At 39.2% G+C, this 25500-nt stretch overlaps 1 protein-coding gene across 8 annotated transcripts in view; it reads left to right on the forward strand.

Annotated features, from left to right (window-relative positions):
• The window catches only part of r3hdm2 (R3H domain containing 2), a 59664-nt gene that overhangs the window by 23422 nt on the left and 10742 nt on the right, over positions 1 to 25500 (forward strand). The window contains exons 3-17 of one of the 8 annotated variants that reach the window (XM_082533029.1): positions 6535 to 6694; positions 7124 to 7279; positions 7415 to 7637; positions 8241 to 8282; positions 9315 to 9401; positions 9551 to 9671; positions 9777 to 9855; positions 10428 to 10487; positions 10776 to 10916; positions 12237 to 12345; positions 14323 to 14418; positions 15493 to 15542; positions 21165 to 21433; positions 22976 to 23109; positions 24250 to 24348. In XM_082533029.1, coding sequence (XP_082389155.1) covers positions 7479 to 7637; positions 8241 to 8282; positions 9315 to 9401; positions 9551 to 9671; positions 9777 to 9855; positions 10428 to 10487; positions 10776 to 10916; positions 12237 to 12345; positions 14323 to 14418; positions 15493 to 15542; positions 21165 to 21433; positions 22976 to 23109; positions 24250 to 24348 — 1446 coding nt within the window. In that variant the 5' untranslated portion in view covers positions 6535 to 6694; positions 7124 to 7279; positions 7415 to 7478. Of the gene's footprint in view, positions 1 to 6534; positions 6695 to 7123; positions 7280 to 7414; positions 7638 to 8240; positions 8283 to 9314; positions 9402 to 9550; positions 9672 to 9776; positions 9856 to 10427; positions 10488 to 10775; positions 10917 to 12236; positions 12346 to 14322; positions 14419 to 15492; positions 15543 to 21164; positions 21434 to 22933; positions 23110 to 24249; positions 24349 to 25500 lie in introns of all 8 variants that reach the window. The other 7 variants (XM_082533026.1, XM_082533028.1, XM_082533030.1 and 4 more) reach the window with 7 other exon arrangements.

Raw genomic sequence — 25500 nt, forward strand, 5'->3', positions numbered from 1 at the left:
CTCATTGCTGGTTCCTGCCAGCATGCAACTTTAACTATGGGAAATTTCAAGATACAGACAGGGGCAAATAGGGGCTTAGGCAGCAGCGGACTTGTGTACCTTGGTAGACTTGCATGGCAGCCTCGGGGGTAGTGATGGAGGCCTAATCTGACAGTTAGTTGGCACCACCAGTATAGGGGCTCAAGAGTTGGCTGGTCGCCTTGTAATCGGAAGGTTGCCGGTTCGAGCCCCGGTCGTTGTGTCCTTGGGCAAGAAAAATACTAAATTACTACCACACACCTTGACAGTGACCTCAAAAAGCCTTTTACTAATATCTTGTGATAAGGATAGCAGAACTGTTATTTTTAAATGGATATTTTAAATTTCATTTTTTTCTTATATTGATAATTTTTTAAATAAAAGTGGTTATTTCACAACTCTTATTTACTTGTTTAGTTTTGGCCCACATGGAATTCAATATTTTTCTTCATCACCCACATTCCTGCACTCTTGCCTTCATCAATAATGCATCCAGGATCAAGTTGCCCCCTCTCTCTCCACTGGCGTTTGTTCATTATGCAGAAAAGATAGTCGTTTATGTAGCTAACACATCTTTTATGCCATCACCCACTTTGTCCTTGTGTGTTTTATTTTGTTAAGTTTTTTTCTCTTTATATACGTTCTTTATGTTTTTCCACATGCAACAGTGGAAAAACGACTTATACATAGGGTATAAGTAGTGAGCCACAGAGAGATGGTTACGGAAAGGTATGTAGGTAGGTAGGTAACTAGGGAGGAAGAAGAGGGAAGGAGGGAGAGAATGAGTCATAGCTCGTCCCACAGGACTGAGTGGGCTGGCTGAGTGGAGGAGGATGGCGTCAGCACCAGGCTTGACAATTTAAGAAGACACATTAAAAGAGGAAGAAAAAGAGAGGCAGAGAGAACTAACATTTATTAGTGGGTGGAAGGAGAGAGAGGTATTGATAGGAGGGGTTGATGTGGAGGGGGTGGAAGGCAGGAAGGGGTATCCTCATAACACAGAGAGAAACGAGGGGGGGTGGCAAGGAGAAGAACGGAGAGAAACATAAATGGAAGAAGAGAAATCCTTTCTTCCGCTACATTCGACCATTTATGTTCCCCTCATTTGTGTTTGAGTGCTGACAGAATGCTTTTTTTCCCCTCTCTGTGTCCTTATCTCTAACCCATATAATGTTCTTAATCCCTTTCACGGAGCTTGTGGCTGAAAACTATATAGACAAATGACTTATCTACAGATATTTAAGTGAAGCAAATGTGCATGGACCGCTATTCTACTGTCCCGAGTGCTCTGCCAGCGCCCTCGTCCCCTCCCTATGTGAAATTGTGCAACCAACGCAAAGGGGAATCCTCTCTGACACAGACAAGCACTGCTACGCACACACTGCGAGGGCTGCTGATATATGATATGTGCAGGCACTGAGCTTGCACAAACTCTGCTTTTACTACACACACATCAGCCTCCACTCTGCGAAGACATAACCTTGCTGCCTTTTGTGAAATGGGTTCTCTCTGACGTCAAATGGGCGAGGCGTGCAGCTGAATACAGAGGAGATGAACTGGGTCGAAGCTGCCTGTGTACGTCTCCCACTGCTCTCTGTGGGTTTGTGTGTGCATGCTCACTCCTGTTTGCAGCGATCTGCGATTTCATTCACCTTCATCTTTCATTCAGCCTCTGCAGAGAAAATGGAGAGGCATTCTTGCTACGCATGCTTTCCCATTATGAAATTTGAAATGATGCAGTGAATGAACTAAAAACTAGTCCTAGGTAGCAGCTATTAAGTTACCCTGAGAAAATTATAGGAATATACTGTGATTGTTCTGTTTATTTACCCTCTGAAGATTCCAGTGTATTTCTTACTGTTCTTATTGTTATGGTTTTTTCCTGAGGTGTTTCATGTTTTTAACAGTTTACAAACCCCCTCCCCTAATATTATCATACTCGGCTGGAAATGTCCACACTGGACTGTTAGTACTCTACGTAATAGTTAGATATATTAGAAATGTATGTCTATTATTAACTACCATTCCACTTGTAAAACTGTGTTTTTCGTTGGGTTGACTGATTTATTTTTGTTGAGGACAAAGAATTTTAAACTGGCCCCAAGTCTCATTCTGTTAGGCATTTGTTGTGTCAGCCAGTCCGTAGCATTTGATATCAATAATCTTACTGCATTTATAACCGCCATGCAATTCCTTTCATTTCTCTGGCTTACCGGACTGCTAACTATTGCAGAGACCCTGACCCAGCCTGACCAGATGGAAGCTAAATTTGACAGTGAGCTCATACCTGCAGACAATATTTAGTCTGGCTAGCTTACTGTCTGCAGTGGTTATATGCATACTGTGTGTTTGTAATGGTGTGTGTTAGTTTTAAGGCAGTGTTTACCAGCCTTACTGCCTTTCTCTCTCACACACACATAAATGCGCACACCCGCCCCTCATTTCTGATTCAGGGATCCTTTCCAGTCTCAGCTTTTGATGTGGTAACCTAAACCAGTGGGCTGGGTAGCTTATCAGAATCAGAATCAGAATACTTTATTGATCCCTGGGGGAAATTATTTTTTGTTACAGTGCTCCATTTTAAACCAACATTAAGACAAGACAGACAATACACTAACTAAGAATAGTACAATATATACATATATATATATACATACATACATACATACATACATACATACATACATACATACATAAGTCACTCATAAATAAATAGTTGGAAAAGAAACATGTGTAGTTGTAGCAGCAAACAGTGTGTTAAGTGGATGCGTTGTACAGGGAGATGGCCACAGGCAGGAATGATTTCCTGTGTCGTTCAGTGGTGCTTTTCGGTAATCTCAGTCTCTCACTGAACGAGCTCCTGTGACTGACCAACATGTCATGGAGTGGGTGGGAGGTGTTATCCAACATTGTCTTTATCTTGGACAGCATCCGCCTCTCCGACACCACCTTGAGGGAGTCCAGCTCCATCCCCACAACATTGCTGGCCTTACGGATTAGTTTATTAAGTCTGTTGGCATCTGCGACCCTCAGCTGAGACACATATGACCTATGTGTCTCAGCATGGACCCTGTCATCAGGGTCCGTGCTACTCTGCAAGACCAGTAATGTGCATGATGTGGGTCAAAGTGTCCTGCACTGCATCATGACAGCTGATGAGGATTGACTATATTTGTTATGTTGTCAGTGGGTGGGATTTGTGGACCTCGGGTAATGTCAGACATACACAAAATCTTACCTCTGCAATCAAACACAAGTAGTATGTGAGAGTGAATTGTGCAAAAGCAAAAAAGCTTGACAATAGCAAAAAAAGTGGCATAGGTTAGTAATGACCCCACTGTTAGCTTTCGGTAAAAATAAATAATCTGCTGCATTGCCCGTGTTTTTTGTTGTAAGGTATGGCATAGAAGATGGCATCTGGGACTGTAAAGTCTAGCATTGCATTGTGCAGTGAACTTTACAATATGACACAGATGGTAAAAACAATTTGTGGTTGTACCTGGCTTTGTGGAAACATGCTTTCGACATAATTTGCAGTGTATGCTTTTCTAACCACATTATTAGTTTGCACAGTGTTATTCTCATGGCTTTTCATGTTGCCTGTCAAAACATTGATGGACTGAGTTCTCTTGCCTTTATATTGACCATGTCTCATATTTATATTGAAGAAAAGTTATTTTGTGATTATTATCAGTTTTATTGGCTGCCCTAGCAGATAGCCAAAGTGAGATGTCAGCATCAGGCCCTCCACCACATTGACTGAACTGGGGCACAGGAAGGAAAGAGCAGTGCTGCTGCTGATAATGTAGTTGTTCAGTCTACAGTGTCCAACCCTTAATATATCATAATGTAATCGTGGTGTATACATTTTTGATAAAATGGTCAAAAACAACTAAGGCTCAATCTTTACAAAACCTGTTGTTGCCCTGTTGCTCATAGGAAGTTTATTTGATTGTTAGGGCTTTTTCCAGAATACTATAGGGCAGGGGTGTCCACCTCCAGGCCTCAAGGGCCGGTGTCCTGCAGGTTTTAGATGCGTCCTTGATCCAACACAGCTGATTTAAATGGCTAAATCACCTCCTCAACATGTCTTGAAGTTCTCCAGAGGCCTGGTAATGAACTAATCATGTGATTCAGGTGTGTTCACCCAGCGTGAGATCTAAAACTTGCAGGACACCGGCCCTTGAGACCTTGCAGTATAAAGTGGCTTGAGGTGTCTGTTGTGATTTGGCAATATATAAGTAAACCTGAATTTATGTGAATTTAATATAGACCCACACACTATATAGTGATATTGCCCATTGTTTAGAGATGCCCCATTTAAAAAGCCAGGGGTTAATTGTTTAACAGTTTATTTTGAGGCTAGATGTTACAAATCAGGAGTGGTTTTGACTATGAAACCACACATTTATTGAGCCTGTGATGCCCTGGATATCCTTTCAAAATGTTTGGATGGCAGTAATTTACAAAATAGACTTAATGTTGTACTCACAATTCCCTGAAACTAGTGAGTTTTCCTCATAAACTCTTTAGGAAAGTTTTTTTTTATTCAGGTCACAGGGTAAGGGAGCTTGAGGCTGTTTCCCTATAGATTGCTAACTAGTCTTTTTGCAACCACAGGTGTTGCCACTAAAACAGATTCAGGTTGAAGGAGATAACTTTTCTTTTGTTTACTGATTTAAGAGACCTTAAATTGGTTGTAATATCAGAGTGCTCTGTTCAATCATATAGGTGTGACTTTCATCCTTGCTAGCTAGGAGAATGAAGACACAACTTTCCCTTGTCATGTCTATACCAGGCTATACAGTTGGATAAAAATGAATGATAAATGCTGCTAGTGAATGTTTTGACATCATGTCCCAAGATGTTTTATCAAAATCAAAAGGAATATCGGTGTCATAATGCACATCGGTGGGAAAAAAAAAATAACAAGAAGAAAGATTCTGATAAATATGCAGCAGTCTGAAAGGTGTAGTCATGTTTATCATCATTTAGAGCAAGGAAAAGCACAGAGCAGGTTAAAGGCAACTGAAGAAGCCTCACTACTCACTTATCAATTCAGTAGCATTAATTTGATGTTTTACTACTTGATATCCTGTGACCTAGAAAAATGAGAAACCACTTTGTTGTCAGTGTAAGATTGCCTGAACTTGAGAAGGCGAAAATGGAACACTCGTAATGGCGTATCCGGGCTCTTGCTGTTTCTTTTTTTTTTTCTTGCTGTATTTTCTCTGCTACTGTCCTTCCATATCTCTCTCTGTACACTGAAATCCTTTTATTTATTTTTAATATCATTGTTTTTCTTCCTGTTTCACTGGTACTCCCTCAGCACAAATGGCACTAGTTCAGAATGACGTTATCATCTCCTTGGCAACCCCTTGGGCTGGTGTGTGTGTGCGTGCACGCGTGTAAGAAACTGGGAGGAGTGTTGATAGAGCAGAGATCATAAGCGAGGGATGGGCAGAGGAGGAGGGGATAGGTAAAGCCGGTTTATTCATAAGCACCCCACTACTGGCTCTGATTCACAATTTCTCCTGCAGCCCCTCCCTTACATTAAGCTTGCACAGTTTGCTCAGCCAGGAGATTTGAGACTGACGTGACGTGAATGAATATATTTGCTTTCGAATCAAAAATCTTTCACTCTCTTTGTGCAAAACTGCCCTGCAGAGTGCGGTCAAGCAGGAGCATGATATTATTCTTATATGATCAAGTCGGCCACATGTCGGCGTAGCTGAAGTTTTGTGTAAGCAGAATATGGCTGGGACCTGTGGGTGCCCTGGTCAGTGATGTAGTGTAATGCTGCTGATGATGACTTTGCTGTTACATTGCCTGGGTCTTTCCCACACTGGGAATCCCTGCCTCATTTTGAACACTGTATCTATTCTGTTCTACAGCATGGCACAGTGGTACAGGCATGGATGTACATGAATCTTCAACAGTGCACGCAGTGCACATAATACAACAAGCGTACTTATTTTATTTATACAATTATATTAACAAAGCTGCACAACGTGCTGTTTTTACTCCTGTGTGATGGAGGAATATAGGACTATATGACCGTTTATTTGCTAGTGAGGCTGTGTTGCTGTTCTTGCATGACACCAGAATTTTAAAAAAGTACTGTTGGCACTGTTCAGGACCTTTTTTTTTTAAACAGGCAGAAATTTTCAGTGTGCTAGACTCTGCCAGATGGTGTGTGTCTGCTACCTTTCTGCTGGGATGAATTGCAGAGGAGGAACACATTTTTAGCGCTTTCTCAGAAAGCACATCGTGAAACATGGAGCCCACACTGTAGAAACTAATTATAAGCAGTGACAAAGTCAACAATTTAGCAGTTTAAGGAAGATTAATCCTGCTTTAGCTGCTACTTTTTAAAACCTGCCTGCTGCTAGGTTTTGAGCTTTCAGCTGCTTTGTCCCCCTCCCTCTTAGAAATAGCAACAGCAGCAGCGATGAGTCACTCAGTGTGTGAAACATGACGTCATCCGTGTCTTCCTCTTCTGCTCTTGGTATACAGGACTCCTGACTGTAGGACAGACCATGCTGCTGCACTAAGCTGAAGAGCGAGAGAAGGAGAGAGAGGCCGCTGAGGACCCCTGAGGTGGTGGCCGGTCGTTTGGTGCCCCTCCCACTTGTCTGGCTGGCTGGCTGCTGCCTCTTCAATTCATCTGATTGCTGTAGATATCTTTTTTTTTTTCCCCCATGTGCATGTTGTTTTTCTAAGGTTATCCTAAAGGTGTGTCATTGAGAGCAGGTTTTGCACCTATGTTGGGAAATGTAGACCTTAAAATTAGTTACTAAAATTAGTTACTTCTGCATTTCTAGTTTTTTTTCATTTACAAACTGTGATTTATTTTTGTCTGATGTTTTTAAAAAAAACAAGAACCAAATAACCAAAAATAGCCTCCCTAATTTAAACCTAAAAAGTTTTTAGATGCTACTTTTTAAAGTTGCTGCTGTTAGGTTGAGCTTTCAGCTGCTGTGTTCCCCCACTCAACTCCACTTGAGTGTCACAAAGCGCAGTAAAATGTTACATTTATATATATGTATGTATATGTGTATTATGTATCATAATTTGGGGATTTTTCTCTCTCTTGTCCTTATAGCCCTTCCCCAGAGGCTAAGACTTGCTATGGACTGCACTTCGCCCCCTGCTGCAGCCCAGTCGAGTACACTACGTTAGTGGGTCCCCACATCTTTCCGTGTGGTTCCTGTCCAGACTCAGTGAACAGAGTCCAGCTCCGATCTGGTACCACCTACAGGTAAATGGTGTTAAAGTACATTCTCTCTGTCTTTTTTGGCTTTCCTTGCACAGTTTTTGCCAAGTGGGTAGCCATTCTATGCAGCGAGTGCAGAACTTCCCCTTCTTATATCTATCTTCTTTTTTTTTTTCTCAGCCACTGCTGGGTCCTCCACCCAACCCCCTCCCCACTCCCACCCTCCCCCCTTTCCCCTAAAAAGATGTCAGTGAGCCTGACAACGGACATCCAGCAGGAGGGAGAGAGTGGGCCACTTATTGAGCCCTGCAGTCGAGGCAAGACCTCCCCTCAACCACAGGGCACCAAAGAAGGAACTGGAGAGAGCCTGGAGCCGGATGATAGCTCTCCACAGGATGCACAGGTAGGAGAAGTTGATCATACTGGTGATAGTAAGTTTGCATTTAGATGTTAAAAAAAGAAAAGAAAGGAAGTTGTATTCCACATAGTTCTAACGCATTTCCTCTCTTGAGAAGGACCATTGTTGAATTTCAGGGCTGGTAACAATACCCAGTAATCAGCTGTTTGTTTTGTTTTGTGACTAGTAAGCTAACCAATTATTGTTGGTGTTACGGATGTTACGGATGAGGTGGATTCAAGTCAGGAAATTCATATTATTATTATTTTTTTCAAATGAAGCTACCTTTACCTTCTATTTTATTGGCAAATATCTTATTGTGCTTGACAAACATTGTTGTCTTTTGAGTAACACATTACCAAAAATTTTATTCCTTATTTTGCTGCAGGTTTTTTAATCAACGAACAATAGCGTTATTATCCCACATGTTGTGTAGAAGCTTTGAGTTAGCCAGTAATATTTAAACCTCATTATGGTTTATACTGATGAATGCAGAACAATTTCTTACACACATGTTCATTTACTCCTCAACTTTATGTACCCTATTTAGTTTGTGTCTAATATACTGTAATTTAATTAATAAAATGATTCAATAAACTATTCTTTTAGAAGCGGGCTCCTAACCACAGCCATGGAAGGAAAAGGGCCAAGGTAAGTGTCTGTGGTTAGATTTTTTTTCTTTTTAAATAAATTTATTCAAGTTTATTCTTAATTCCTTGAAATAATCCCCATGCTATTTTGTTTGTTTGTATAAGGCGACCTTCCATTATTAACACTGTAATCCTCTCAACTACAGAGGAGCACCTCCTTTATTGGCTTAAAATCTTAAGTCCAACTTTAAAAGTAGCTGTGTTAGACTGACCTCTGTAATGATAAGAGAAAAACAGATACAACCAGTTACATTTTACAACTAGATGTTGGTTTGCAGAGTAAAGGGAAAAAGAAAATCAGGTCAGCTGTTTCGTGAGTATGGCGACCAAATTGTACGTAGCATAGTAAAGTAACATTTTCATTCAGTTATGTTAGTAATGAGTTATGGATACTGTAGCTCTCTTAAACTGGCTTTACCTTACTTATATGTATGTGTAATTGATTTTGGACATTCGGACATTGATAAATATGACATACCAGTGTTTAGTCATTCTTGATTATGAGAGTTCAACCCAGTTATTGCGTTTTTGGAATGGTATTTTAGTATGACATACCTTGCTTAACTAGTTCCCAATGCTTTCATTAGATAATGGCTCTCATCATGTCACTTAAAGGTTTAATTTTCTCTGGGGTTTTAACTAACAAATGAAGTGTTGTCATTACATATGCTGTATTGAAGATTTGTGTTAGCCCTGTGCCATCTTGGGTCTTTCTTCATTAGCTAATATCATTGTCCTGAAGGCTCGAGAGACATTTATGCTGTTGTTTATGCGATAGAAAGCCTAACATCAGAATTTTGGCATGGTACACAACGATGTTAATGAAATTCAGAGTTTCCTTGTATCAAAATGCTAGGTGCTTGTATTTTACACATGGATAGATGTAATAGTATGTTGTTGTAGTAAATTATAGTTGGAAAGTCTGAGCATAAAATCTAAAATCTAGCTTAGAGCAAATCGCACTATTTCTGTGTTTAGAATATAAAATTGTAACACATTAGCCTTACAGATAATTTGTGTGGTAATCTTTCAGTCTAATGCCAAACTGAAGCTGGTACGAAGTCTTGCAGTGTGTGAAGAGTCCTCCGGTCCGTTTTCCAATGATGGACCACCAGAATCGGTAACGTGTTTTGTTTTATTTTTTGGTTGTTTTTTTTTTGGTTTTTTGTGGTTTGCAAGTCTGTTTTGACGGGATTTACAATGCTTAATAGGCAAAATTAGTAAATGCACAACCTGCAATTTGTGTAATAATGAAAAGCGGTTTTCTAGGATATCATCCAGCTTCACATCAGCTGTCCATCTGACAAAGAGGAGGAGAAGTCCTCGAAGGACGAGTATGAAAATGAAGAGGAGAAGAAGGACAAGACTCCCCGAAAGATGCTGTCACGTGGTAAGATGCAAACTCTCACTTCATAAAAGTATCTTTTCCTATCAACATCTTCCCTTAACTCTGTCTGATTATGCCCCCCCCCCTCCCTTTTTGTTTTTTTAATAGACTCCAGTCAGGAATATACTGACTCCACAGGCATCGACGTTCACGAGTTTCTGGTCAACACACTGAAAAACAATCCCAGGTACGGGTCTGACGGATAAACATGTTGGTAATAAGACGAGCACAATAATAAATTACTTATTAAGTAAGATAAGTGCTATTGATTTATACCAATCAATTTATAAAATTGATTTTTCCCATTTTTTAACAGGCTCAAATAGTGCAGTTCTTTGTCCAAACTATGAAAATATGAAATAATATCAAACTTGATAGCAATGATTTTATTTAAATTGCATTTTTTTTTATTGTAAAATCAAATATCATTTGTTTTTGACTAGTTGTTAAAAAAAATCTGCACTCTCTAAATATCTTCATTTTCATCCTGAAAAATTGGATGTTGTGTCATGAGATACGATCTACGCCTGTACAGGCTTCTGTACATGAATTTTACTTTTTTAGATATCTGAAAAACAGCAAATTTTGGTGTCCTGAATTTTGAGAACACTTTTTTTTTTGGTGTGTGTGTGTGTGTGTGTGTGTGTGTGTGTGTGTGTGTGTGTAATGACATGTCAGTAGTATACTTGCTCCACTATTCAGCGTCTTGCTCACCTCTCTGATCTGTCCCTCACTCGCTTTCCCTCTATGGCTCACCAGGGATCGAATGATGCTGCTTAAACTGGAACAAGATATCCTGGAGTTCATTAATGACGACAAGTAAGCCACGTTCTTCATATCACTCACATGTTTTTAAATTTAGCCCTCCCACCTTCAGTTCTTATTATTTATAGTGTGCTGAGGAAATGAGAGAATTATGTTAAGTTGTAGTTGTGTATTCTGTAATTAAGAATACTATTTGTGTATCCTAACAGTTTGAAAATCTATCTTTATCCTTTATAAATATTGTTTTTCAAATGTCCTAAATAATCAGAGAATTAAAACCCAGCTGTGGGTAATTTGCTCTGTTGAAATAACCTGCTTCATGCATTTTTATCTCTGTTTCAGTAACCAGTATAAGAAGTTTCCACAAATGACTTCTTATCATCGTATGCTGCTGCACCGTGTGGCTGCCTACTTTGGCATGGACCATAATGTGGATCAGACGGGAAAGGCTGTCATCATCAACAAGACGGGCAACACACGCATGTGAGTGTAGTTTGTCTTTGGCTCAGATTTCAACTAGTCTGGTTAGTTAGAACGTCAAATTAATGCTCAAAGTTCAATCCTGTTCCAAGACAAAACACAAGAGGCAATGTATGTGATATCAGCAAGAGTACACAAAAACTTTATTTTAGATTTAATTACTGTTCATTAAATAAGTTCAAATTAGGACATTGGCTGTGGTGGAAAAAACACTCAGCACACAAGTTTGACTCCCTGCATGTATCGCACCCCCCCCCAAAAAAATCTAATAGATTTTTATCAGTTTTATTTAACTCTGTACCATTGTTTCAACTAAGAAAGAAGTACATTTTTAATATAAATAATACTTGTATTGAGGTATCGATTGTGCCAGCAGCAGTTTCACCTTAGATCAGCGGTCCCCAACCTTTTTGGCGCCACGGACCGGTTTATGCCCGACAATATTTTCACAAGCCGGCCTTTAAGGTGTCGTGGATAAATACAACAAAATAAAACTAGTACCGGTACCGAAAAAAAAGATTTATTCATAACACACGTGAAAAGACCCAGGAAAACAGAGTTAACGATAAAAACAATAACAAAATAACGCTGAAAACCGATTAAAAACCCTGAAAACCATACATTTCACACCTGAGCCTCAACTCTCGCGGCCCGGTACCAAGCGACTCACGGACCGGTACCGGTCCGAGGCCCGGGGGTTGGGGACTGCTGCCTTAGATGTTAAAGTGGACAAAAATACTATGTGAGGATTTGTTAAAGAACATGTTGACAAATTGTTAGATCTAGAAATGAAAGAACAAAACATTTGACTCCCTTTGGAGGTACCAGCATTGCAAAATTTACTGTTTTTTCCCTATAGTTCACAAAATTTCACCAGTTCAGTTTTATCTAGGTTTATTTACTATATTAGTTTTCAGAAATCCACTCAACTTTTCTAGGCATGATTGGATGGAAGTGCATTTAAGTACATCATGTCTGACACTGTCAGATTGGGCATTAAGCTTTCTTTAACTGTCAAATCCCCCATGTGGAGTTTGATTTGCACGGATGTGACAGCATTGCAGGCAATAGTCTTGTGAGTTCAAAGCTAGTGTCCTGTCTCATGCACGATTTACTTAAGCAGAATATTTCCAGTATTAAGAACCCAGCTGACGCAAATTAACTCCTGCTGTGACACATGTGGGGCAGTGCTTTAGAGCTTTGGACAACAGTTTCTTTCCCAGATTCTCCCAAAATTCTTGTCTTGAATTCATGTGTGAAACGAGCTCATGTTTAAAAGTATGCTTTTTGTCCTCCACAACGTTTGTTTTTTTGGTTGTATAGCCCAGAACAAAGGTTCTCTGAACACATCAAGGATGAACGCAACATGGACTTCCAGAAGAAGTTCATCCTTAAGAGAGATGATGCTAGCATGGATAAAGATGATAATCAGGTACATCGATTGTTATCACAAGTAAATGGTAAATGGCCTGTATTTATATAGCGCTTTACTAGTCCCTAAGGACCCCAAAGCGCTTTACATATCCAGTCATCCACCCATTCACACACACATTCACACACTGGTACCTTGTAATTTTTTGTGTGTATACAGTGGTTCATTTGTTTGTTTGTTTTTGTCACTTTCCACGCATGCTAGTGTTTTTAGCTCCACCAATGAGTTGGATTCCTCGCTGAGTAACAAAAGCTTCTGTAGGCTTGTCTCAAATAGTTTTTCTTAATAACTTTAAAAGAAACACTGTATGTAAAGCTAGTTCTCAATCTTGCTGCCACATGTTACAGCTTTTGGAGATGGCCCCACAAAAATAAAGGGACATAGCTGGATTTAATGGCATGTGGTGTTTGACATGTTTTCATTCAGTCAGACAACAGATTGCCGAGGCATCTGGATGTGTGAACAACAAGCATTGCAGCAATTTCTTGGCTCAGTCCTGTAGTCATCTTACATAACCTTACTGAGGAGGCTAATTAGCTGTGTCAGTAACAGTTATGATAGAATGCAGGGTTTGGCCACAGAATGGCCATTGGCTTACAGTATACTGTTAAAGTAGCACAGTTATCAGTTAGGAGTGAAACTGCATTTGTTATCAAATATGAAAATTGATACATTTTTAATCTGCAGAATCTGGAAACATACCACATATATTGCATTCCTAGGCTATGTACAAATAATTGCATTTTTCTGTCTGATCCTGATGCAACCATTGCATTTTAGCTTTTTGCTTGGTTTCACATCCTATGGTTTCCATATACAGAATCTTTTCTTATTGCTAAATTGTGGTGATAAATTTAGGATGATGACTGGGAACTGCTTGACTGCACCATTTCCTTTCTAACCTAGCATCACCAATATCATTTCTGTATTAGTTATCGTCCTCCTACTTTCATACAGTTCATAGTCTTTAAGACATTTCAAAATCTTCTTGATGGCTAAGCCTAACATTATGACCACTAGTACAGATGAATGTTAATTACCTTATTCCAACAGCAAAGGTCAGAGAAAGACAGCAGCAGAAGGTTTTTCTGAGTGTATCCAAACTCCCCATCAGCAGTTATGAGTGTCTTTTTAGAGCTTTCCAGTAATCAAATTAGGGAATGTATTAGAGGAAATCCAAACTGTTTTGGCTTTGGCTTAGAATTTACAGGAATTAAATGATCATCGATGCTCGAGTCTGTGTACAAGATCCCCTGAGGACCTGTGTGTTGCACCCAAAAGAGTAACGAAGTTCCCTGCAGTGGTGGTCATAATGTGACAGCTTTGGGGACCCCACAATTGTGAAACATGTAGCACAGAAATTCAGTGCAAAACTCGAATTTATCTGCTGTATTGTTAAATTTGATCTATGTTGAAGAGCTATAAAATTATACACTTTTATAAAAACATTTTCAGTTTATTTCAAAAGGAACTTGATCTTTGCATGCTTCGATATTTGAGTAGCTCTTTAGATTTTAAATTAAACCTTAAATTGGACATTTTCAAATACAGAGACAATTCTCCACTTTGGAATTAGGAGATTCTCTGTCTCAAAATTGATTTTGTTTATTTTGTTTTCTGGACCAAGTTTATCACACCATTTTATTCATTTCAGCAGTGTTTGTTTGGGGCTATGACACTTTTTCCTAATGCTTGCACAGATTTGTCATGCTGTCTTCTATGATTCTATGTTCTCTCACGTTTGTGGTGTTAAAAATTCCCACGCTGACTCATCCCTTGAACACTCACTTCGCACAGTTTTCATTCTGCTGTCTTGTTTTGACAACAGACATCTGCCCTTCCTCACATGCTATTGTTATCTTGTGCATTGCTGCTACTTTTCTTGACAGCAGGTTGCACAAAGTGTGACTATACGTGTTTGAAAATTAAATTGCATGCTTAATTATTTTACATTGTCATTCTCTCCCCAAATGTTAGATCCGCGTGCCGCTGCAGGACGGGCGGCGTAGCAAGTCCATTGAAGAGCGAGAGGAAGAATATCAGCGGGTACGAGACCGGATCTTTGCCCGAGAAGTAAGTATTGAACATGGATGGAGGAGCAAGTGCTTGCAGTGCATATTTCCTCATATGTCAACAGCACCAGTGTTTACTCAGTCAGGTTTACTCAGAAATTAATTTCTTTGTGATAAACTTCCACAATATCAACAATTACCTTCACTTAGTAATTTACTTTGTGTTAAACTGACTTTTAATGAACTGTTCTTTTTCTTGGGTTGAATAATTGACAGTTGTATTTTGACCAGATGCTTGTGGTCGACATAAACAAGCTTTGGACATAATTTAATGGGATTTCTGACTGTTTGTCTTGGCAGAATTAGTAAAGTTCAGTACAGTTTGTTGTTTTTCAGGAAGAACCTACATTTTAAGCACATTTACACATAATGATCTTAAAGAGTTAAGATCAGAAAGACTTTATGTTAGCTGGATTTATCCGTCCTATTAGCTGCTTTGATTTGTGTTCAATGTGAGATGTCTGAGGTATTCGTCCTCCTCTATCATTAGTGTTTAGTGTTTTTTGAGTTGTTTGGAGCCATATAGTCTGTTCTCCACTTAGCTAAAGGTAACACCTTGGGCTTACTGATCTTAAGCACTTCCCAACTTTTTGGGATATTATTAGAAAGTAAGTGATCAGAATCATGTGATAATCCTGGAATCTGCAGTTCGTAACAAACGCGTTAGAAAGAAAAAAAAAAAAAAATCCTTTTTATCCCCCCCCCCATTAAGAGAGTTATGTAGTAGGGTCATTCAACCTCAGAGCCATAGCCATAGCATTACAGATCCTTCAGAGTTTCATCGTGCTGCCTTTCCAGTGAGTCCCTCATCTCAGACGCGCTCACTCAAATGGCACCGGGTTGGACTGCTGGCAAGAGTAGTCCTTGTTGAAAGTGTAGACTGTTGAGAAATGGGTCCTTATTATTTGTCACACTGAATTTGCAGTCTCTTGTGAGGTTCTTGATCCCACACTGGGAATCTGTGCTTTATTTTATGCCAAATACTCATAAATCCAAGCCTGTAAACCTTTTTGAAATGGAAAACACTGCTTGTCTTAAGTGCTCTTGAAAGAATTATACATTTCATAATGTGCAGGTGTCCTTTTTTTTACAGTCTTCTCAAAATGGATACATCAATGACAACAGGTAAGATCCTACGTTCTTCTGAAGACTTCAATGTTTGTAGTTCATAGACTTCATCATGGCCATCTCTCCTATTAACACTGTATTGTGTTAGGTTTTAGTTATGAAAGGTAGGCAGCTACCTCATTAAAATATTAAGAAGTATCTGTATGAGTTGAATTTTTGACTTCTTGCAAGTTTGACTTGGGTAAAATTTGATTGTAGAGAAGAAATCAAATTTCGCTTTTTTTTTTTTTTTAAATCTTTTTTTCTTTCAAATGATTAATTTTCTAATTTCCCTGATGTTTTGTGTTAAAATTACTTTGAGTGACACTGTGTTTGAGAGAGATTTGTGCATAGTGGAATGCCACTTTTTTCCTTCTCTCTTATTTTAATAAGAAAATAATTTGACTCACAGGCAGTTAGACTAAGACGACCCCTAAGCATCCTGTCCGTTGAACTTGAAAGAGTATGATATAATATGCTGAGAGAAACGGGAATGATTGACCAGTCAACTTTTTGCCTTGTGTGCATTTTGTTTTTCTCCCTTATTTCTTTGGGTGGTGAAAGTTGCAATGAACCTTCCTCTACCTCTTACACCACTCGTTGTCATTCTTCTATAAACCCTATCCTGTTTTCCACTCCAGTCCTGTAACTCTAGCGTTTTCTCCTAATGTTAACCCCAACAGACTTTCCACTGAGGGCTACTGCTCTAGCTCTCAAAAGAGGAGGCAGATCTTTAGGTATTGGGCTACTGCTGACTGACTTGTGTGTTGCCATGCCCATTTTTCAAAGTGGTTTGGTGATGATAGTGGTGACCTGTGGTGGTTATCTTTGCTTGGCATAGTCGGCTGATTAATGGCTATTCCAGCATTGCACTTTTGGGCTTCCCAAGACCCATGCATGGCTGCTTTGTGGTTTCACTGGGGACTCACTGACCTACTTACCCTTCCACCCATCCACCATCAACCACATTTTTACACAAAGTAACTGCATTGCTTTCACAGTAATCTGTTTGTTTTGTGGTTGACTCAGTCTTGTAGTTTTTGTTAACATGTCAAATGTTGCATAGTATTGCATAAAATATACAAGTAGTGCGCATGTGCAGTAGTGCTCTCCAACTGACATGGTCATTTGAAAATAAGAACCACGAGGCCCTTTATATTTTGTGTCCAACAACTAATAATTTTCCTTATTGATAAATACTTTCTACTTTCATCTATACAGTGTTGGGAGATGTTCATGATTACTAATGAGTACTGTGTAGTCTCTTAGATGGAAGCCATAAAAATGTCTCATGCATCAATAAATACTTGTATATAAAAACTAAAGTTAAAAGTCCAAAGAGATACTAAAAATATCTTTGTTTGCATGCTTAACATGCTTTTAGACCTTTGTGCCCAAACTGTTCGACCTGCCTCAGCTTTGACTCTGATTTCTATAGCTATCCCATGCTACTCAGATATTATCATCAGATCCTTGTAGTGTTTTATGTTGCCTGAACAGATCAGGCGTGTTGTGGCGTATCCTGCAATACCAACATTTCCACTTGTCCTTAAACTAACCTCTGTTAGTGGAGCTTTGTCGCTGCTCAACATAAACACATTACAAACCTTAAGATCTAATGTGTCTTTGCCGTTTAGGAGTGGTATTAATGTTTTGGTACGCATGTGTACTTGGTTTAATTGGAGGAGCAAATACGTTGGTAACTTGTGAATCAATAAATATAAATATCAATCAATCAATCAATCAATCTTTATTTATAAAGCACTTTTCATACAAAAAAAAAATGTAGCACAAAGTGCTTTACATAGTTAAAAGCAGCCCACCCCACCCTCCAACTCACTCCCCACACTCTCATTAACATAAATGATGTGAATACACACATATCCCCCCCCCCCCCCCCCCACACACACACACACACACACACACACACACACACACACACACACACACACACACACACACACACGCGCACTTAGAGTAAAAATTGGGCTGGGCTCGCATGAGCCAAGTGAGGGAACACTATAACAGGGAGCCGTCTGCACCGGTCACAGACCGCAGCCTCCAGGCTGGGCACACAGCAGGAGGGAGGCCAAGGAGCCCCACAGCCAGGCTGAGAGGACCCCCAGAGACCCAGCAGCCACAGTCGATCACAGCCCCGGTGCAGAGAGCGCCCTCTGAGGAAACACTGGAGATATGACACAATAGGATATATACAGGGTAAAATGATAAAATAAATAAGAACAGGATACAATATAAATATAAATATAAATAGAGTAAGAAGATTAAAAAATGAATAAGAATAAAATCAATAAATATTAGGTAAAGTCTAAATTAATAATAGAATAACAGGATAGAATAAATAAGCATAAAATAAATAAACGCTAAGTAAAAGCTAAATTAAAAAGGTGGGTCTTGAGCCTGGTTTTCATATATGGTTTTCATGCCTCTACACTTGGCATCACATTCTGTTGTTTTGAAAATGCTGCCTTTAGGGAGTTACTGGAAATTTTCATTTGGATTAGGATGAACTGATTTGGAATTTGGTGGTCAAAGGTAAAAAAAAATCAGATAGGCCATGTTTTTGGGCTAGGCTTTAAAATTCTTATGGAATAATCCACTTGTAAGATTTAGATTAATAATAGGATAAAGTTTTGGCATTTTGTATACAAAAGCTTAAAGGCAGAGGCCAGACAAACATTGATAAAACTGGTGAAGGCGTACAAGATGGTAATTCCAGTGTTTTTATTCTGTAAATATAAACAGGATCTAATATATGTTCTGCTGTTTGTAACATGTGTTTGTGTAGTGAAATGTAGACGTTTTCAGACATGACCCTTCTGTCATATTTAAGAATTTTTTAAGTTTTTTTTTTTTTAACCATATGAGTAGTCCACTTAAAAAAAAAAATTCTGTTATCACTTAATTTATGAAAATTTTAGAAGTTTAACATGGGAATTGAAACAGAATTATGTATGTTTGAAGTGTTTTTCTTTCCATCTAAATGTGCTTATAAGAAATTTTAACCTTTTAGAGAATGCATGCTGTTAAAATACACCCCTAAAATCACAGACTTGTTGATGTTCTTCAGTTTAATGAACCCACATAAAAGCTCTTTGGCTATAATAACATCTAACAAGGAAAATGATTGAGGTGCAGAACACCAGGAGTCTTATCTCCCCCTCCTTCCCTTGTTTGTGCATGTGATGGGGGAATGCTGTCGTGGGGAGATGAAATATCATGTGATCAACAGCAGAATCCCTCCTCTTTCTTCTCATCCTGCTCTCATCTTTGTCTGCAGATCGAAGCGAACAAGTGTGCGACTGCTTGTACAGAGAATGTCAGAGCACCCACCCTTCCTTAAAATAGGCTGTGCGGAGAGAGGCCTCAAAATAGATCCCCCCCCATTAATTCGGTCTCTGAAATATTTATGAGCCACAGCCACCTTTTAAGCACTACTGTCTATCACTATGGTTTTACAACCATAAACACATCTTCGTGCTCATCATGGAGATTTCCACAACCTGTCTGACATATTATGAATTAATTCCAGTCTTTTCTCTGTACATGGACATACTCTGTTCATAAACCTCCAGTGATGGGGTAAAAAAACATTTACAGCCCTGGTGGTTGTTTTTCTTTTCTATGCTTTTTTTTTCTTGCATGCAGGGTCTTTGTTCTACAATATTTTAGCAGCACAGTTGCATTTTTCTTTTTAAAGTTTTAAAGTTAATAAATTCCGCTTTCTTTCTTTTTTTTTTTTTCTTTCATGTTCAGCTAGAACAATAGTATTCTTAATGCTGCCACTTAACTGGCAGACCCAGTCATTCACGTGATAGTGGATTTCCTCAGAGTGGTGGTTACTGTTTCAGCATGATCATTAGTTTTCTTGGCAGCTACCCTTATCTAGGGTGACAGCATCACAACAACACGTTGTGTGTGAACACAGCAGTGTAGCTTAAAGAACTATATTGGTGAAGCAGTTGTAGTAAGTGTGTATTTTTGTAAGTATTGTGTGTGAGAGTCTGAGTGCTGATGTACATCTGCTCTTAATGAGTGTTTATGTACATTTGGTATTCAGTAGTGTATGTGTGTTTTGTTTCTATGCTATTTGCTGTCTCAGTGAAAAGACGATGCATTTTTAAGTGCATGCATGATTGTTTCATCTGTGTTAATATGTTTAACATGTTTATGCAAGTATATATGTCCTCTATGGGAATGGTGTCTACAGTCTTTGGGCCTTTTCACACCTGGAAATACAAACTAGGTTCATATTTTGTTAAACTGATCTGGTTATTATGTGAATGGAGTCTAAAATAGTTTACGTTCCACGTGGACTTGATACTGATTTGATGGGGATGTGTCTGATATACACATGCATACATACCGGCCTCACTTTCTTTATTTTCACATGCCATTGCTCTGTCACAATATACCTGAAAGGTGTCAGGTTTTAACCCTTCAAGTCCCTTGATATTTAAAAACAGTCTCGGCCTCTCTCTAGCCCAGGGGTGGGCAACTCCAGGCCTCGAGGGCCGGTATCCTGCAGGTTTTAGATGTGTCCTTGAACCAACACAGCTGATTTAAATGGCTAAATTAGCTCCTCAACATGTCCTGAAGTTCTCCAGAGGCCTGGTAACAAACTAATCATGTGATTCAGGTGTGTTGACTCAGGGTGAGATCTAAAACCTGCAGGGACACCGGCCCTCGAGGCCTGGAATTGCCCACCCCTGCTCTAGCCTCTACCACAGAGTGTTCTAGTTTTCACAGTAGAAACAAACACAACTCGTTCTGGACCGAAGCCACCTCTTTTTGTCAGGTTATGTTTGACTGTTTGGTCTGGACCCAGGCCCATATGTCCATAAGTTTTAACTACAGTGATTTTGGTTGGTATCAAACAAAATTTAAAAAGTCTAGACCAAACATGGTAGGTGTGAAAGCACCCTTAGATGGTTAATGTGTGCTGAGCTCTTGGAAATCTGTCTTTGTGTCTAGTGTCTTTGTAATATCTTCTTACATCCTAGTGTTTGGAGCATCTTTTGCATGTATGTTTTCCTTTCTGGATGGGTTTGTGTGAGTGTGTGTGTGTGTGTGTGTGTGTGTGTGGGGGGGGGGGGGTGGGTGTATTTTTTTTAAATTTGAGACATTATTATTTGGTATGTTGCCTGAGTTTGTATTGTGGTATACTTAACCAGCAAATATACATCTGTGTTGAATGCTCCATCTTTAAAACCTCTTAAACTGTGTGTACTCTACGCTATTGGTGACCTTACTCTGCTCTTCTGTTTCTGCTCCCCCTATCCTTTTCTGTCTTCAACTGTCTTTATTCTGCTTCCACCTACACACCTCTGCTTCGAACTCTCTTATATGCACACCTTTTTTTTCTTTTCTTCCTTTTTTTCTTCTTCTTCTTCTTTTTTTTTTTTTTTTTTTTTTTTTTTTTTAAATCTCCTCCTTCTAACCCTATACTTTTTTGTCTTTCTCTTCTGGCTGTGCTTTCTGTAATTTGCACATTCTCACTCACCTTTCAACTCTTCCTGCTACAACACCTCCTCTACTTCATCACTACTTCATTCCCATTTTATTTCCATCATGTCATCTCTTATCTTTCTTTTTTTTTCTTCCTACTCTGTCTTTTCTCAGAAACCGCGAGAGCTCCAGCCGGGCATCAAGCAGCCGTCAAAGCAGCACGGACAGTGACATGAAGTGCCTGGAGCCAAGGCCTTGGAGCAGCACCGACTCAGACAGCTCTAACCGCACTCTCCGGCCACCCGTCACTAAGGCCAGCAGCTTCTCTGGTATCTCCATCCTTACCAGGGGGGATAGCCTTGGCAGCAACAAAGGCTCGCAAGGGAGCTGCAAAGGCTCTCGCTCTGGTAAGGTTTGGAGAAAAGTGGAGAAGAAGCATTTAGGTAGTATGCTATTAGCTTGTTTTATTTTACTTGCCTTAAATGAGTAGTACAACATGGAGAGATGGATTATCTAGTCATGTAAGCTGTTTTTTGTATAAAACATAATGAAAAATTATGATAGAACTGACCGAACGTCATTGTAGTTTAAGAATTAGCTGTGTAGCATAAATTGAATTCAAGAAGCTCCCTTATGTCTATATTCCACATCCCATAAAATTCTCTCAGGTCGGCCTTCTTAGCGAGATTTTAAGGTAATGGATAGTGCCTTATTTCTTATTTCATTGCTAAATGTGCCAGATATTTTTTTTTTAAACAAGCTCTGGAGAATGATATGGTTGGTCATTTCTAAAAGTTGCCCTTTTCATATGTAGCGCACAGCAAGAGATGGTCTGCTTCAGACAAATTCTCACCTTTGAAAATACTCATTTTTGGTTCAGGAGAAGGGTGCTGCCTGGGTAAAGTGTGGAGAATGAAGGCTATTTGACGCCCACTTGCGCAGTGTGTATTCACATTACCTGAGCTATTTCCACATGGTCTCTGTTGGGCATAACAGATTTTGTACTATGACCTTAAATAGCTTTTAAGGTCCGGCTGTGTCGGACATTTGCCTTCCCGAATGTGTCTCCATCGGCTTGTGTCTATAAAAGTTCAGGGCTGGAGTGCATGTGTGAAAACAATTTAATAGTGGTCATCAGTGGACTCGAGGATTGGTTGATTTGCTTCTCCCGACGGGGCTCCCCCGGTTTCATTTTAAGTCTGTGTTGACTGCTGTGCTAGTTTTTGCTTTTAAGATTCATGTGTAGAAGTGTTTTTGTCTGCCCTACTCTGTGGAGACTAAAGGTGTATTCATTTCTCCTGTATTGTTTTGGGAAAAGCCTGTGAAGATCCTGACCCTTGTTGAGTTTTTGTGTTGGTTTTTATTTTGGAAAGTATCATCCACACAGTCACAGGCAGCCTGTTGGTCAGAACAATAAAAGTATTTTCTTAGGGAATTGTGTGCCCCCAGTACCTACTAGCTACTTGACAAATGATTTGGACCCTGCAGTTTGTGACTTGTTAAACAAGTCATCAGAAACTCCTGTGGTTTTAAAGGCTTTCAAGGCCGTCCCTTTATTAGCAAAGAAAATATTAAAGCTACAGGTATTTATCTGATTAAGAATTAATTTCTGTCCAAACGTGTTCTTGTAAAATGTTGAGAGCTTATTTAGCAGAGCTCATATTTTATAACAACCAGGAATCAGAAGTTACTAAAATTAGCTTCAATTGACTTTTTAAACTACAAAGGTGACAAACGTTTGATGCAAAGTTGACTTTATTTTGCCCTCTAGTGGTTTTGCACACATACAAATCATTTTCAGAAATCTTCAGAACACTATTTGGTGTTATTCAGTGATGATGCAATATTTTAAGATCAAGTCATAATTTGTGGGTTTCAGTGTTGGAGAATTTAAATTTCAAAATGATCTCCTTTATCTATCATGTCATCTTCTAAATCACTAGGCCTTCCCCTAGTCAGCCCTGATGTATGTCCTCCACCTGCAGCCTCCCAGTCCAGCCGTAGTCTGCTACCCTGCCCATCTCAACAGCCACAGCAGCCACAGCCCCAGGCTCCACCTCAGACTGCCCTGCTGCCCACACCGCCGCAGCACCCTATGAGCAACCACATGATTGCTCAGGTAAGTTATCTCCACTACCAACCAAAAATGGATGCAATGGCACATTCAATTTGTGGTTTAATATAGGACGTCTGTTTGAGAGTCTGTTTTTCTTTTTGTTTTCTTCGGTGTAGCAGAAGAAAGAGAAAAACATGAGGTATTTAAGTGGTCATGACTATTAGTGTAACAACTCTTACTTAAATGTGCATACTGTAATTGGAAAATATGGAAAAATTTTAGACAGTCCAGTTTATTCATTGAAATTGATTATTAAGGGCAGCAGTGTAATTTCAGGTATAAATATCCTGCAGACAGTGAAGCTGCATTATTTCTCCTTGTCATACACAGCTCATCAGTGAAAAAAGAATTTGAAATGGAAACTTGGCCTTCTCCAATGTCCTACTCGCAAACACTTTTATTACTTCTTAAAAGTGAAAGAAAAAGTTGAAATGGCTACAGATAAAACATGCTCTTAATTAAAATAAAATTCTTAGACCCAGAGTTGTTTAATATATGGTCGACATCCCTTTTACTTGGGCCTGCATGCCACATTTTTATTCTCCAGAGCGAGGGAGAACTTTAAACACAGTTTTCTAACTATTACGGTTAGACACTGTGTGCATATTGTTCTACAATCACTTCCAGGGTGTAGTGGCCTGAGGACATTCCTTTCAGAACATTTGGGATTAATGCATATCCTGTTACACCCTCATCAAACGTATCAGGGAAAAAACAAAGACTTTGAGGAGGAATGGATGGAAACAAGTGTAGTGAATTGAACATATTCAGCTTATATATAGAATCAATGTCAACCCATCCTCCTTTAACAGGTTTGATTTTTCCAATAACTTCACAGTCGATAGTCTTTGATTGCACACATTTCCTTTTCTTCCTTTTTTTCTGAGTAGTAATAATTACACTTAATTTTTTATACATAATTTGTTTGTGTAACATTTAGAAAAAAAAAAACTTGATTTCCATTACTATCCTCTCTGCTCATTAACAACTTTTCCTTTGTGTTCTAACCCTCATTTTTCCTATGTCTTCATTTCTGTTTTTCCCTTCTTTTCACTGCTTCTGATGCCGTGTTCTTTTCACTGCCTTGCTTCACTCTTTCTATGCTCTACCTCTTTATTTCATCCCTTTTTTTGGTGTGTATAGCCGGTGGCGTCTCTGCAGCCCTCTCAGCCTGTCTCCTACTCCAGCCCTTCCTGCCCCCAGGTTCTCCTGCCAGTTTCTCCTCCCCAGCAGTACACAATGGTACTGACACGTATTATAGCTTCATCTCTGTTATACTCATTCAGTTAATGACTGACACTTTAGCTGATGCCATATCCTACTAAAAACACTTGCACTCATTTACTGTCCTGTTTACATTCACTCAGGGGAGTCAAAAAACATATCTTGGTTCTATCAAGATGTGAGTGTGTCTGCAAATACATTTAAGTAATAGCTTTTTCATATAAATTGGTGTTACTGTCTAAAGTGGATTCAGTGAGTAAATGTTGTGTCTGTAGTAACAAAAGAAATGACAAGGATGTGTCCAGTTTGTTCCTGGCTACGTTTTTTGTTTTTCTCTTTTAAATCACTGCATCTGTATGAGTGCAACCACGGTTGCCCACAGAAGCAGAGTTTGAGTTTGGTTGTGTTTACATTGGAACAGTCATTTGAAAAAGAGTTTTCACTTGACTCTATGCAGTTAAATCTTAAAAGTTCATGCAGTACAATTAGAAAAAGACTGAACAACTGAGGAGTTTTTGGGAAGCGTTACCAGAAGCTGTAACCTGAAGAAGCTTTCTAAACGAAGCACAGCTTGTTTTCTGCCCCAGGGCCTTGCAATCACTCACTCAACCATGAAATCCTCTCCAAAGTATTCTAGAGTCAGATCTATCTGAGAGCAAAAGGTGGCTGAAACCTGTCACACACCCTAGGATCATTGTCCTGTTGCAACAGGACAATGATCCCAAGCACAGCAACAAATCTATGACAGAATAACTGGAAAAGACTCAACGTGGTGTAATAGCCCCAGTCAGAGATGAGTTCTGCCTGAATTAAAATGCCGCGTTGGGACCTTAAGAGAGCTAAGCATAAATAATAACCTGCAAATTTCAATGAACTGTAAAGTCAAGTGTGTGAAAATTCGTCCAGAGGTGATGTGAGAGATGTGGGATTTTTTTTGTTTTTTGTTTTAACAAAATTGTGTAGAGTCCTTTGAAAACTTTCTTTTTCACATGACTGTATGTAAAGCAATGACCGATTAAACCAGTATAAACTTCAGTGTCTAATTTTAGATTTTCCAGCATACATCAAAGTCGATACTCCTGTCATATATTCTGAATGTTTGCAATGTTGTATTTGGATTCTGCTAATAATAATAATAATCATGATGATGTGTTTAACTGTATATGTATA

Source organism: Aulonocara stuartgranti, assembly GCF_965226115.1.
Source record: "Aulonocara stuartgranti genome assembly, chromosome: 5".
NCBI lineage: Eukaryota > Metazoa > Chordata > Actinopteri > Cichliformes > Cichlidae > Aulonocara > Aulonocara stuartgranti.